Raw genomic sequence first — 11,465 nt, forward strand, 5'->3', positions numbered from 1 at the left:
GTGAACCCAGGTCCACCTTGCAAGGTGGACCTGGGTCCAAAACTACGTCGTTTTTGTCTCTTTTTGTTTTGTTTTTTTTTTTTTTTAAATTAGTAAACATATTGCTGAATATAGAGTTGTCCAAAAATGTGTGAATGTAGAGGTTTCAAAGTGTGAATGTAGAGTATAGGAATCGTGAATGTACATTTATGATTGTGTGAATGTAGAGTTGCCCAGAAATGTGTGAATGTGAAGGTTTCAAATTGTGAATATAGAGTATAGAAATCGTGAATGTAGAGTTATGCATGTGTGAATCTGTAATAGAGTTAAGAAGTTCTAGCAACTTGTAGCCCTGTAATGTGTGAATGTGAAGTTTTCAAGTTGTGAATATGGAGTATAGGACCTGTGAATATAGAGTTTTGAATGTGTGAATGCATAACAGTGGTAATATAGTTACTAAACATATAATCTTGTAATGTGTGAATGTGGAGTTTACAAAGTGTGAATGTAGAGTATCATATAATCCTGTAATGTGTGAATGTAGAGTTTACAAAGTGTGAATGTAGAGTATAGTGTATGTGAATGTAGACCCAGGTCCACCTTGCAAGGTGGACCTGGGTCCACGGCATAACAATTGATGAGCGTTGGTATTGAGTAAACCGTTCAACCCGATCGGAGCATTATGTAGTGTTAGAGTCCCCAATCAATTAAAATAGTAGATTTATTTAGAAAAAAGTTCAACAAAATTAAAATAGGCTATATTGAGAATGGACAAAATCAATATCTATTCATACTTCACTTTGAAGCGGAGATGATGAGACAATTAGACAATGGCCCAAAAAGGAAGGTTTAGTCCAAGTGTCTTCAACCCGACATCTTTCAGCCCATGAAGTCACCACTCACCAACCATGAACTTAGGCCTGTTTAGTTGGATGTAATTGGGGGAATTGCAATTCAGTGAATTCCCAAAATACAGTGTTTGGTTGGAGGGAATTGCAATTCTGCAGAATTGCAATGCCACCAAAATATGAATTGCAAACCCCCATGAATTGCAATTCGGTGGAGAGGATGGGCAATTCGTTGGTATAAAGACAATTTTGCCCCTCCTCCCATACCCTTTGTCTTTTTTTTAAAAAAAATAAAATTGAAAGAATTATTATTATTATTATTATTTTGAAAGAATTATTATTATTATTATTATTATTTTTTGAAAGAATTATTATTATTATTATTACTACTACTACTACTACTATTACTATAACATCGACCACAACATAAGGGTATTTTAGTCATTTTGTAGCTTCTTACTTTTCAATTCCTTGTACTCCTATTTCTGCATACCAAACACTGTAATTTCAATTCCTACTTTATTCATTGAATTGCAATTCCACCGAATTACAATTCTTTTCTCTCCTAATTCTTTCCTCCCAACCAAACGTCCTGTTAATGAACTAGTTCGTTGGAATATCAATTCAATGATAAAAGATGGATGGATCCACCAAATTATTTGTTACATTTACACTACATAAAATTGGATATGCACTAGTAGAGAACTATCCTTTTTACAAATATTTGAAAACTTGTAAGTCCATTAATGCATCACGATTCATCCCAACTACCAATTTTCTAAGGCAAGAATAATGATAAAATTGTTTGCATGGACAACTCAGTTGGTCACAATGTGAAGTTTAAAAAAAAAGATCACAAATCGAGTATAACTAAAGGTAGTGTGAGAGCAACCTCTCAAAGTGAGAGATTCATTTTGCCCAATAAACAAAAGGTCTAGCATTTCTATTTAGTTGAGTTACCATATATATTTCAAAATAATTTATATGATTATTCTCATATAAATTATCACCTAATGACTCGGGTCTCGGAATCCCCTATGGGTAATCCACGTCATTGGCGTTAACCAATAGGAAATATCGGTTACGCAATAAGCAGGCCACGTCATATACAATTTGCCAACGCATGCACGTTAGACTTTCCAGTGGGAAAATTTTAACGGTGAAAAGAGCAGTGAGAATTGAAGACAGAGCTCGGAAAATGGCGGAAGAACCACCGAAGCAGACCTCTTCCTCGGCGGAGCAATCTTTTTCTACGTCGTCGTTAAAATCTTCCGACGACGCAGTCACGAAAGTGCCCCAGGTAAGAAATTTTCCTTCCTCAGATGAAATACGTTCCTCTATTACGAGGTTCACGAATTCCGGATCTAATAGAGTACTTTTCTTTTTCAATATGATAATCTTCAAATATGATGGAAATTTTGAGTAGTAATTTAGGTGAGATGGCTATTTGCAATTATTAATGGTGTCTAGGTTTTGTTGATTCGAAATCGAACAATTTCTTGGCTCCATTTAGATGTTCGAAGGAATTAGTAGGGGAAATGAAAAGATGCGTGGATCGAATTGAAAATGTCTGGATTACTGTCACAATACTCATCAAGTTTGAAGTTCCAGAAATACTCACCATGATCCCCTTGTTGATTTTCTCCTTCTTTGTGTTGGCATTGACATATTGTGTCTGCTTTGGAGGTTATTGCAACAACCAAACTCCATAAAAAGCATAGTACGGAATGTGATTTTAGGCGAGGAGAGCACCTGTTGTGTGTCTAGGAGCAATTAACAGAAGTTTATGAATGGGTTAAATGAGTGTGCTGAAAGAGTACAAGCTGGAAGGATTAGCTGATCCTTGTTTTATGTTAGAATAGGTTACATTTCTATAGCTTCAGCATGGCTAGCTAATATCACTTAGGTCTTTTGGGGTATTTATTGCCAGCACAAGACATGTGACAAACGGAATGCTGATCCCATATTCTTGTACTATTTTGGATAAATTGTGAATTTTTGAGTCTTACTATGGGTTCTTTTTCTCTTCTTTAGCCAGGCATTATTTTCCTTAATTCTTAGCTGAAATATTATCTCTATATACCAAAATTACTGGTTATGTATTTGCAAAAAATATAAAACAGGAGCTGTTGATAAATGTTTCTCTAAGGTCTTATTTGAAAACTAAAAAGGGGAAAAATGAACTCGATACGTTCTAATGGCCATTTAAATTCTACATCCATTTCAATTTCATCTTCTCAGCTGTTTAACCATGCAAGGCAGAGATTTAGACTGCTGATCCTTACAGTCCTTCGCCCTTTTTCTTGCGCTCTTGTCTTCCTGGACTGTGTTCCTCTAAAGCATCACATATGTGCTAAATGATGTTGTAATGCTAAACTTCTAAATTCTAATTGAAATGCAAATCACTTACCATTGCAGTTTTCTACCAGTTTTCAGTGTCCTATAAGTAATCAAGGTGCACAATAAAGAGGTACTTTGGAAAATTTTTCAATGTTTCTAAGATACCCACAATTCTAACTGAAGAGGATTAATTTATTTATGTCATAGTATTTATTTGTAAGTAATTTTATGCATGTGTGCTCCATTCCGTACATATTCCTATTTGCTTTAGGTGTATAAAAAACCATTTAGACATGACCAAATAGAAAGTGGATAGAAAATAAAAAATTGTGGTCCACAAAGAATGAAAGAGAAAAGGCTTTCTGTGTGTGCCTATGAGTAGTTGGTTTAAGAGTTTCTAAGGGCTTGTGCTCACACAAGAATATCTTGTGTAGCTGCATTTATTGGCTTTGTTTATTTAGGGTTTATTTATTTACTTTGGAATTCCTGGTTTTGTTAGTTTTATCCGTAAGAATATCTTTAGGGTTTATTTATTCATTTATTTTTGTATTTAATTGATGCTTTTTGGTGCCTTTGCAGAGTTGTTTACAGGGACACAACCTCTGTATTCTCCAACCTAGATTCTGATCCTCTTTAATTTTGTCTCTTACACAGATAACATCAACATATGGGTCTTCCTCAGCTGATAGCAATAACCATATGCACCAAACAATGTACCAGCCACTCCTTTCTGGGTTTTACTACCTACAACAGAACCAGGAGGAGTTGAATCGTGGTCCTGGTCTTTATGCAGTTTCAGTTAATCCTTTTATGGATCATATGACAGGATTTCCACCCAACACACTTATCCCTTTAAGATACAGTGTACCCACGTAAGCACTCTTGTTAACTTTTAAAGATCAATCTTCACATGTTACTCTCATTTGTAATACTCTTGTCAATTTCCCACATTTTTCTAGATTTTCTATCATGTTCCGGAGTTCTATAATTTATAGGCATGTTCCTTTTACCGTTAGAAGTGCCATACTGAAGGGTCTAATAAGCCATTTACTTTCAACCACAAACCCCACCCACTCCCAAATCATATTCATGGTTCATACTGAACTTCCTCCCTTGAACATTGCTTATCCTTTTTAAGTGTTTTCCTTTTTATATATCAATGGTCAATTCATAGTTACTCTGAACAGTGAACGCAGTTCTTCTGAGCATAGAGCAGGAAGTGATGAGCAAGGACAAGGGGGACAGCAACCACAGCTGCAGCAACATGCCCCTGAACCTCAGCGCCAAGTAGTCGTGAGGAGATTCCAAATTGCATTTCAGCGTGACCTCTTTCTGATTCTTAAGCTGGCTGCAGTAATTTTTTTGTTTAATCAAGATGGATCCAAGCAAAGACTTGTTGTCCTTGTGTTTTTTGCTTCACTTATTTACCTGTAAGTTATTTTGAATGCTTATCCTTTTCATTTGTTTTGATGCCTCGCAAATTAACTCCCCTGCACCCCACTGAAGGCTGGTCCTGTCTAGGGTAATCAATTTAGTACCCATGAAAGATTTAAAGTATAAAATATAAATGCTTTTGAACTGGAACATGAAAATGTAAGAGATCTAATCAGAACTAGCAAAGACATCCCCAGCTTTTTAACATTTATTCTAGATACTGGATACAAAGCCTTTGCAAGTATGACCTTTCCTCATTGCTTACGTCCTTCAAGGTTTTTATTATCTTTCTACAGGATTTGTTTCACTATTTAATAGCCTTGTCTCCCTATATAATACTTTTCCACCATCCCTTGGCTGGTCTCTTACAGCCCCTATTATTTATTTTTACTGCATGCGGGGAATTATGCATCAACCTTTCCTCCGCCACCTGCCTCTACTAGGAAAGCATGACAGATCACACTATATATTAAGTGTATGGGTAGTCTTGGTTATTTAAGAAAGGATGAGAAATTGAGAATATCACATTGAAATTATTTCATATCTATGTCATCAGAGTGATAATATGTAGATAAAATTACAAAATTTGCTATTAGTTGTCTCTGATATTCTTTATTGATCATTGCAGATACCAAACTGGAGCTCTTGCACCATTGATAAGATGGCTTTCTCAAGGAATGCAAAGGGGGGCTGCACCTCCTCAACGTCCTAGACCAGCAGTTAGGGCAGAAAATGCTGCACTTGCTGGGAGGCAGGGAAATCAAAATGGTGCTGCAGAAGGTATTTTCATGTCTACAAATAGCTCAACCCTATAATAACATGCAAAACTTCTGATTTGCCTTGGTACAGTACTATGTATTCTCAATACAACCCTATAATATGAAGTGCAAATAGTTGTTGGTTCTGTTTGGTTTGATCATGTCACACTATATGTATTAGTTGACATGATCCAAATTGTTCCTTGCACTTCTTCCGGCAAAGATTGAAGAAAAATTATGGCATTAATTTCCGCTGCCTTCAATATTTATTTATCTCTCATGTATGAAGTCCAGATGCCACTTAATTGGGAGTGGTGAAAGATTCTAACCTTAATCTAATTCCTTTTCCCTCATGTGGCAGCAGGGGCAGAAGGAAATGTAGGTGAAAATGGGAATCAGCCAGGCAACGACGGAAATAGGGCAGGCGAGAATGAGCATGGGGCGGATGCAGGCGTTGTTGCAGAGGAGGGCAATAGGTTGTGGCTAATTGTGAAGGAGATCCAAATGATTGTATTTGGCTTCATTACTTCACTGCTTCCTGGCTTTCACAACATAGATTAGATTGATTAGAATTAACTGTACACCAAGTAGTCATATCATTCCGGATTTAAAAGGAGCTTCTGCAGCCCTATTCCCAAGTAGTAAATAATTGTGTTCGAGTATTATTTTGACACTGTAGAAAATCGTAAACTTTTAAGGCCAGAAGTTGTGGTGGGTTTTGCTTGTTACACTCATATCAATCTGTTACTAAATATACTGACTTTAAATTCATATTCTTCACAAAAGTAATTATATTTACTTATTACAAAGCAAATCATATTTAACCAAAAGTTACCCTCTTCTAATCTTCAGAAGTCACCGGAGCTCTTGCTGCATTTTTTTTTTTGTTGCACCAGGCCAGCCAAATTAAGCAGCAAATTGCTGGTCAAATTGATTTTTTTTACAAGAATGAATTTGAACTCCCAACCTCTTTTAAGAAATAAGAGTGCATGACTATTTATACCAACCAAGCTGGTTCTCCTGGTGCATATTACAACTTCCAAAAAATAAATCCCAAAATTCAGAAAATGTTGAGACTCTCTCTCTCTTTTTTTAACAAGAAAACACGTTTATTTGAAGTGTTTTGGCACATTTCAATGCGTTGATTCCGATTCCAATAAGCCGTTAAAAGTAGTGTTCTTCACCAGTCCACCCGAACCTTGATGATGTTAATTATACCATACGTGTCGTATACTTCATTTGTTTTTGAGCTTGCTTGAACACTCACACGTGACGCTAGGACCAATTCCTTTTTTAATCGGAGAAGAACAGGAGACCAAAGGCGACAAAGTAAACATTTTGGGCTCTTGATTGAGTCAAAAAAAATGGCAGCTTTATATCCATTGACATTTTAGACTCAACCAAGATGTCTAACAGCGAGAGGCTGATGCAGGTGGGGAGGATGATGAACAATGGGGTTTCTTTTAGGTTTCTCTCTCTAGTAGTCATAATAACCGCAGGTTTAGTCATCACGTCTCTACGTATATCCAGAGAGACCATAGCTCCGAAGCTAGAAGATGACCGGAAATTCAAGAAAACCCCACTTTCAAGCTGCAATTTTTATTCCGGAAAGTGGGTATTTGACAAAGATTTCTCCCCTTTATACTCCAGCAGAAGCTGCTCCTTCATGGATGATGGGATGGCTTGTGGGAAGTATGGGAGAAGTAATTTGGATTATATGTTCTGGAAATGGCAGCCCCATGACTGTGAGCTTCCAAGGTAGTGTCTTTTAATTTCCCTATTCAATTCTAATCTTTTTTTTGCTGATAAACCCTATTGATTTTTCATGGAATTTGGTAGGTTTGATGCCATCTCTCTGTTGGAGAAGCTGAGGAACAAAAGGGTTGTGTTTGTTGGGGATTCTCTTAATAGGAACCAATGGGTTTCTTTGGTCTGCCTGATTGAGTCATCAATCCCTGATCAGAGTCTCAAATATGTGAAGTTCAATGGCTCCTTGGTCACTTTTGAAGCCATTGTAAGACTCTTTTCTTGTTGCTCCTCATCTTTTCCTTTTAATGGAATTCTGCAATTCTTGAATTCACCTAGCTAGCTATCCCATTGATGGTTTTTGTTGTTTTGTATATCAAAAACAAAAAGGAATATTCTTTTGTCCAGAATTAGTTGCAAAGTTGGTAATCCTTTTTTCTGTAATAAGAAATGCCATTTCTGGTAAAATGTCACTATTCATAATAAAGACTGAAATTCTAATGTATAGTACAGGAAATGGATTTATATGTTGTTATTATTTTTCGGTGACTAGGGATAAACCCGGCCTTGTAACCCTAGCCGGCAAAGGGTATAAACCAGTTTAAGTTGCCCATAGTATCGGCTCAAACCAAGAAGACCAATAAACCGCTCCTATTGGAGGAGGACCAACTTGTAATCTTTTGATTACCAAGTCAACAGTCTGACCAACTTGGTTGTTGTTATTATTTTATTGCATTTCTAGTAGAGTTTCGCGTGGGATGGGAAGCTTGGTATCCTTTGCAGATAATGATTTGGGGCAGAGGAAGAATTGCTTAATCCCAATATTAAGGACAAAGAAGAATCCCAATTTTCTAATGCTATTAAGAAATTAAAAAAAAAGTTGTGCTAATGTTTCCAAATACTGCCTTTTTCTATTTTGGGTTCTTTGTGCATCTGCTCTTGCAATTTGGATTCTGAGACTAACTTTGGTTTCTGTTATGAATAAAAGGAGTATAACGCTAAGATCGAATTCTATTGGGCTCCGTTGCTGGTTGAATCGAACTGTGATGATCCATCCTACCATCGCGTGGAGGACCGCATCGTGAGAGTAGACTCCATAGAGAAGCATGCAAGGCATTGGAAAGATGCAGACGTGCTCGTGTTTAATTCTTACATATGGTGGCGATGGATGAAAATGAAGGTTCTGTGAGTACATCTTTAGAACTTTGAAGATTGCACTTTAATAATCTTCCAATTTGCCAAGAAACTATTGTCTTAGCTTACTGATTTCTATATGAATATTATCAGGCGGGGATCATTTGAAAGCACAAATGCAACTTATGAAGATTTGGGAACGCTGCATACCTTCGAATTGACTCTAAAGACGTGGTCAGATTGGTTGGATGCTCATGTCAATCGCACCAAGACCAGAGTTTTCTTCGTCAGCATGTCGCCCACTCATAGCAGGTACAATTTAAAACTATCGTTGTAGTTTTCATTCTTGAATGCAAATGAAGTTATATAATCAGATCAGCATTCACACTATAACCAATCTCGAAACACTACTTCACCATAGCCATCTTCTTGGTTTACCTTGCCCGCATATTGTTGAACATATGATATATAAACGTAAATGTACAATACAACTACCAGCTTAGACTTTTAGTTGAGATAGAGCACATACTTTAATTTGGTACCAGAGCCAACCTTATGCTTCACACCTGAGGGGCGTGTTATCCAACTATCAGCTTAGACTTTTTTTAGTTGAGATAGAGCACATGCTTTAATTTGATATCAGAGCGAACCTCATGCTTCACACGTGAGGGATGTGCTATTCAACTACCAGCTTAGGCTTTTTGGACAATCTCATTAGTCATTCCACTACTTGTATTGGAGGTTGTCAGAATATGATGTAGGAAAGATGAATTGAACATTGCAGGGCCGAAGAGTGGGGAGGGCGAAATGGTGAGAACTGCTATAACGAAACTGAGCCGATTTCAAATCCCGGATACTGGGGGATGGACTCAGATCCCGACATGATGAGATTGGTTGAAGCCGCGGTCCATAAACTGAGCAGCCGAGGGCTAAACGTAGAAATGCTGAACATAACACAACTTTCCGAGTATCGGAAGGAAGCCCATTCATCAATCTACAGAAAGCACTGGGATCCTCTCACCAAAGAACAATTAGTGAACCCAGGTAGCTATGCTGATTGTCTACACTGGTGCCTTCCTGGAGTCCCTGATGTTTGGAATCAGCTTTTGTATGTATACCTTCTTTATTTGTGACTTGTGACAGCATATACAAAAAAAACAATTATAGTTCACAAATTTCCTATTTTGGACCGTTCTGTTGAGAACAAATATATAGTTGATTCAATTATACCATTATATGTATCACCACATTTGGTTCCTGAATCATCAAGGTTGTGAATAATATATTGTATAATCGAATGGAAGATACTTTAATAAATGGGGTTGTTGGATTACTTTTATTGAAAAATATGCATTTTAATTGCAAATTATATCTATGAACCTAGATTTATATAACTTTTAATATAACATTTTAAAAATTTGTGATGAAGTTACAGTCATGATTTTATGAATTTATAGCAATTTTATAAGCATGTAGTAGTGACTTTATAAACCTGCAATAATTATTTAATAAACTTGTAATAATGACTTTATGAACATGCAATTGTTATTTAATGAACTTGTAATAATGATGATAAACTTGCAATAAGAACTTAACGACCTTATATTAGTGCTTTTTTGAAGATGCAATTGTAACTTTATGAACTTGTAATGAACTTGTAATAGTGACTTTATGAACCTATAAACTTTTTTAGTGATATCATTATACTGCAAATGAAGGTTTTTATTGGGATCCAGCTACAAATAGGAAAAGACAATCGTAGGTGCACACGCTAGTTGGACACGTGCACTGATGAATTTTTTATTTTTTCATGTCAGACATTTTTTTTTCTTTTCTTTTTTCCCTTTTTTTCTCTTCCCTTTACCCCCTCTCTCACCCAAACACCAATACTATTGAGGATGCTCTAATGATAGTGTACTTAAATCATCAATATCCTAACTCTATCACAAAAACTAGCTCAAAAGTAAAAGTTTGACTCTTATTTAAATATACTTCAAAATTTTTTGTGAGGCCCCTCTCCAAATTTCACACTCCCCCATAATGCCCATTTCGTATATCTCTCTAGTCCTCTACTATGAGTCTAGGACAATTAGAACTCCAAAGAAGTATGTAATTCTGTTTTTTTTTTTTTTTTTTTTTTTGTTTTTTTTTTTCCTTCAGTCGCTACTGGCCTAACAAGAGAGAAGGGAAAAGTTATCTAAATCAGCTCTACCTAATGTAATGGGTATTTTGATTATAGACTACCCAACAAAGTTGACAAATTATATTATCAAGCCCACGGACTCTAATTCAAAAGGACATTCAAATTATAATTATATTATCAAGACCACGGACTCTAATTCAAAATTATATTCTTGCAATGGACATATTATGTACTTACAACTAATAGATTATATATTGCCTTCTCAAGTGGAAAAGGTTAGTTGGTGCTAGAACCTTAGTTTAGACTTGGATGCATTAAAATAACAAATTGATAAGTTTAATTACAACTTTTTCGTAGGGATAATTTAAGAATTAAAAAACAATGTTGATTTTGTAGCTGTTGAGATTTGGTGTCTTCATTTTATCTTACACATACATATACACAAGTGTTTTACAACAACGATGAATTAGAAGAATTTTCAAGATTGATGCAAAGTTGCAAACACATATGACATAAAATCAAATATTTTGTCAAATGTAAATACTGAATATGCATGGCAAAGGCAGACCACTAAAACCAACTAAATAGTTTGGCTGTCCAGTTATTCATCACTAAACTAGTAGTAATCAAAGAGACTATGATCATTATTATTATATAATATATATACACATTGATCCAGAGGAAGGCATGAATAAATCCTGAATGTGCAGTTTAAGATGATGCTTCATCACCGGCTGCCTTGTGGTGCAAACGGACTGAGCTAAATGCTCTGCCGATCCAGCTAAGCTAATGAGACGAAACATGCATCATGTTAGAGGATACTAAGGCATATATATAACAAGAAGTTAGCAAATATAAATGTATATATAGAGTCATAATCAGGTGCACCCGTGCGGTTCACACCACTCAATGTTATGAAATACACCACTAAATGTTCTTAACATTGTGGTGTGTTTCTTAGCATTGAGTGGTTATTTCGTAACATTGAGTGGTGTGTGAGAGCACGGCCGCACCTGAAATTATATATATATATATATATATATATATATATATATATATATATATATATATATATATATATAT

The 11,465-nt window shown here is 35.9% G+C and overlaps 2 protein-coding genes across 4 annotated transcripts; both read left to right on the forward strand.

Moving 5' to 3' along the window:
• Positions 1 to 1,963: 1,963 nt before the first annotated feature.
• Positions 1,964 to 6,130, forward strand: LOC116018800. Of its 3 annotated transcripts, none has more exons than XM_031258804.1 (5): positions 1,964 to 2,127; positions 3,822 to 4,039; positions 4,364 to 4,597; positions 5,230 to 5,381; positions 5,721 to 6,130. In XM_031258804.1, exons 1-5 carry the CDS (start codon positions 2,026 to 2,028, stop codon positions 5,918 to 5,920), a joined length of 906 nt encoding a protein of 301 aa, XP_031114664.1. In that variant the 5' UTR covers positions 1,964 to 2,025; the 3' UTR covers positions 5,921 to 6,130. The 3 variants fall into 3 exon arrangements, with proteins under 3 accessions (XP_031114664.1, XP_031114662.1, XP_031114663.1); XM_031258802.1 differs by having other exon boundaries at positions 1,965 to 2,127; positions 4,355 to 4,597; XM_031258803.1 differs by having other exon boundaries at positions 1,966 to 2,127; positions 4,355 to 4,597; positions 5,724 to 6,130.
• A 526-nt stretch (positions 6,131 to 6,656) lies between these two features.
• Positions 6,657 to 9,586, forward strand: LOC116018836 (protein trichome birefringence-like 34). The gene is made up of 5 exons (XM_031258843.1): positions 6,657 to 7,117; positions 7,199 to 7,373; positions 8,094 to 8,290; positions 8,393 to 8,551; positions 9,024 to 9,586. Exons 1-5 carry the CDS (start codon positions 6,765 to 6,767, stop codon positions 9,370 to 9,372), a joined length of 1,233 nt encoding a protein of 410 aa, XP_031114703.1. The 5' UTR covers positions 6,657 to 6,764; the 3' UTR covers positions 9,373 to 9,586.
• Positions 9,587 to 11,465: the final 1,879 nt, after the last annotated feature.

Source organism: Ipomoea triloba, chromosome 5, assembly GCF_003576645.1.
Source record: "Ipomoea triloba cultivar NCNSP0323 chromosome 5, ASM357664v1".
NCBI classification, from domain to species: domain Eukaryota; kingdom Viridiplantae; phylum Streptophyta; class Magnoliopsida; order Solanales; family Convolvulaceae; genus Ipomoea; species Ipomoea triloba.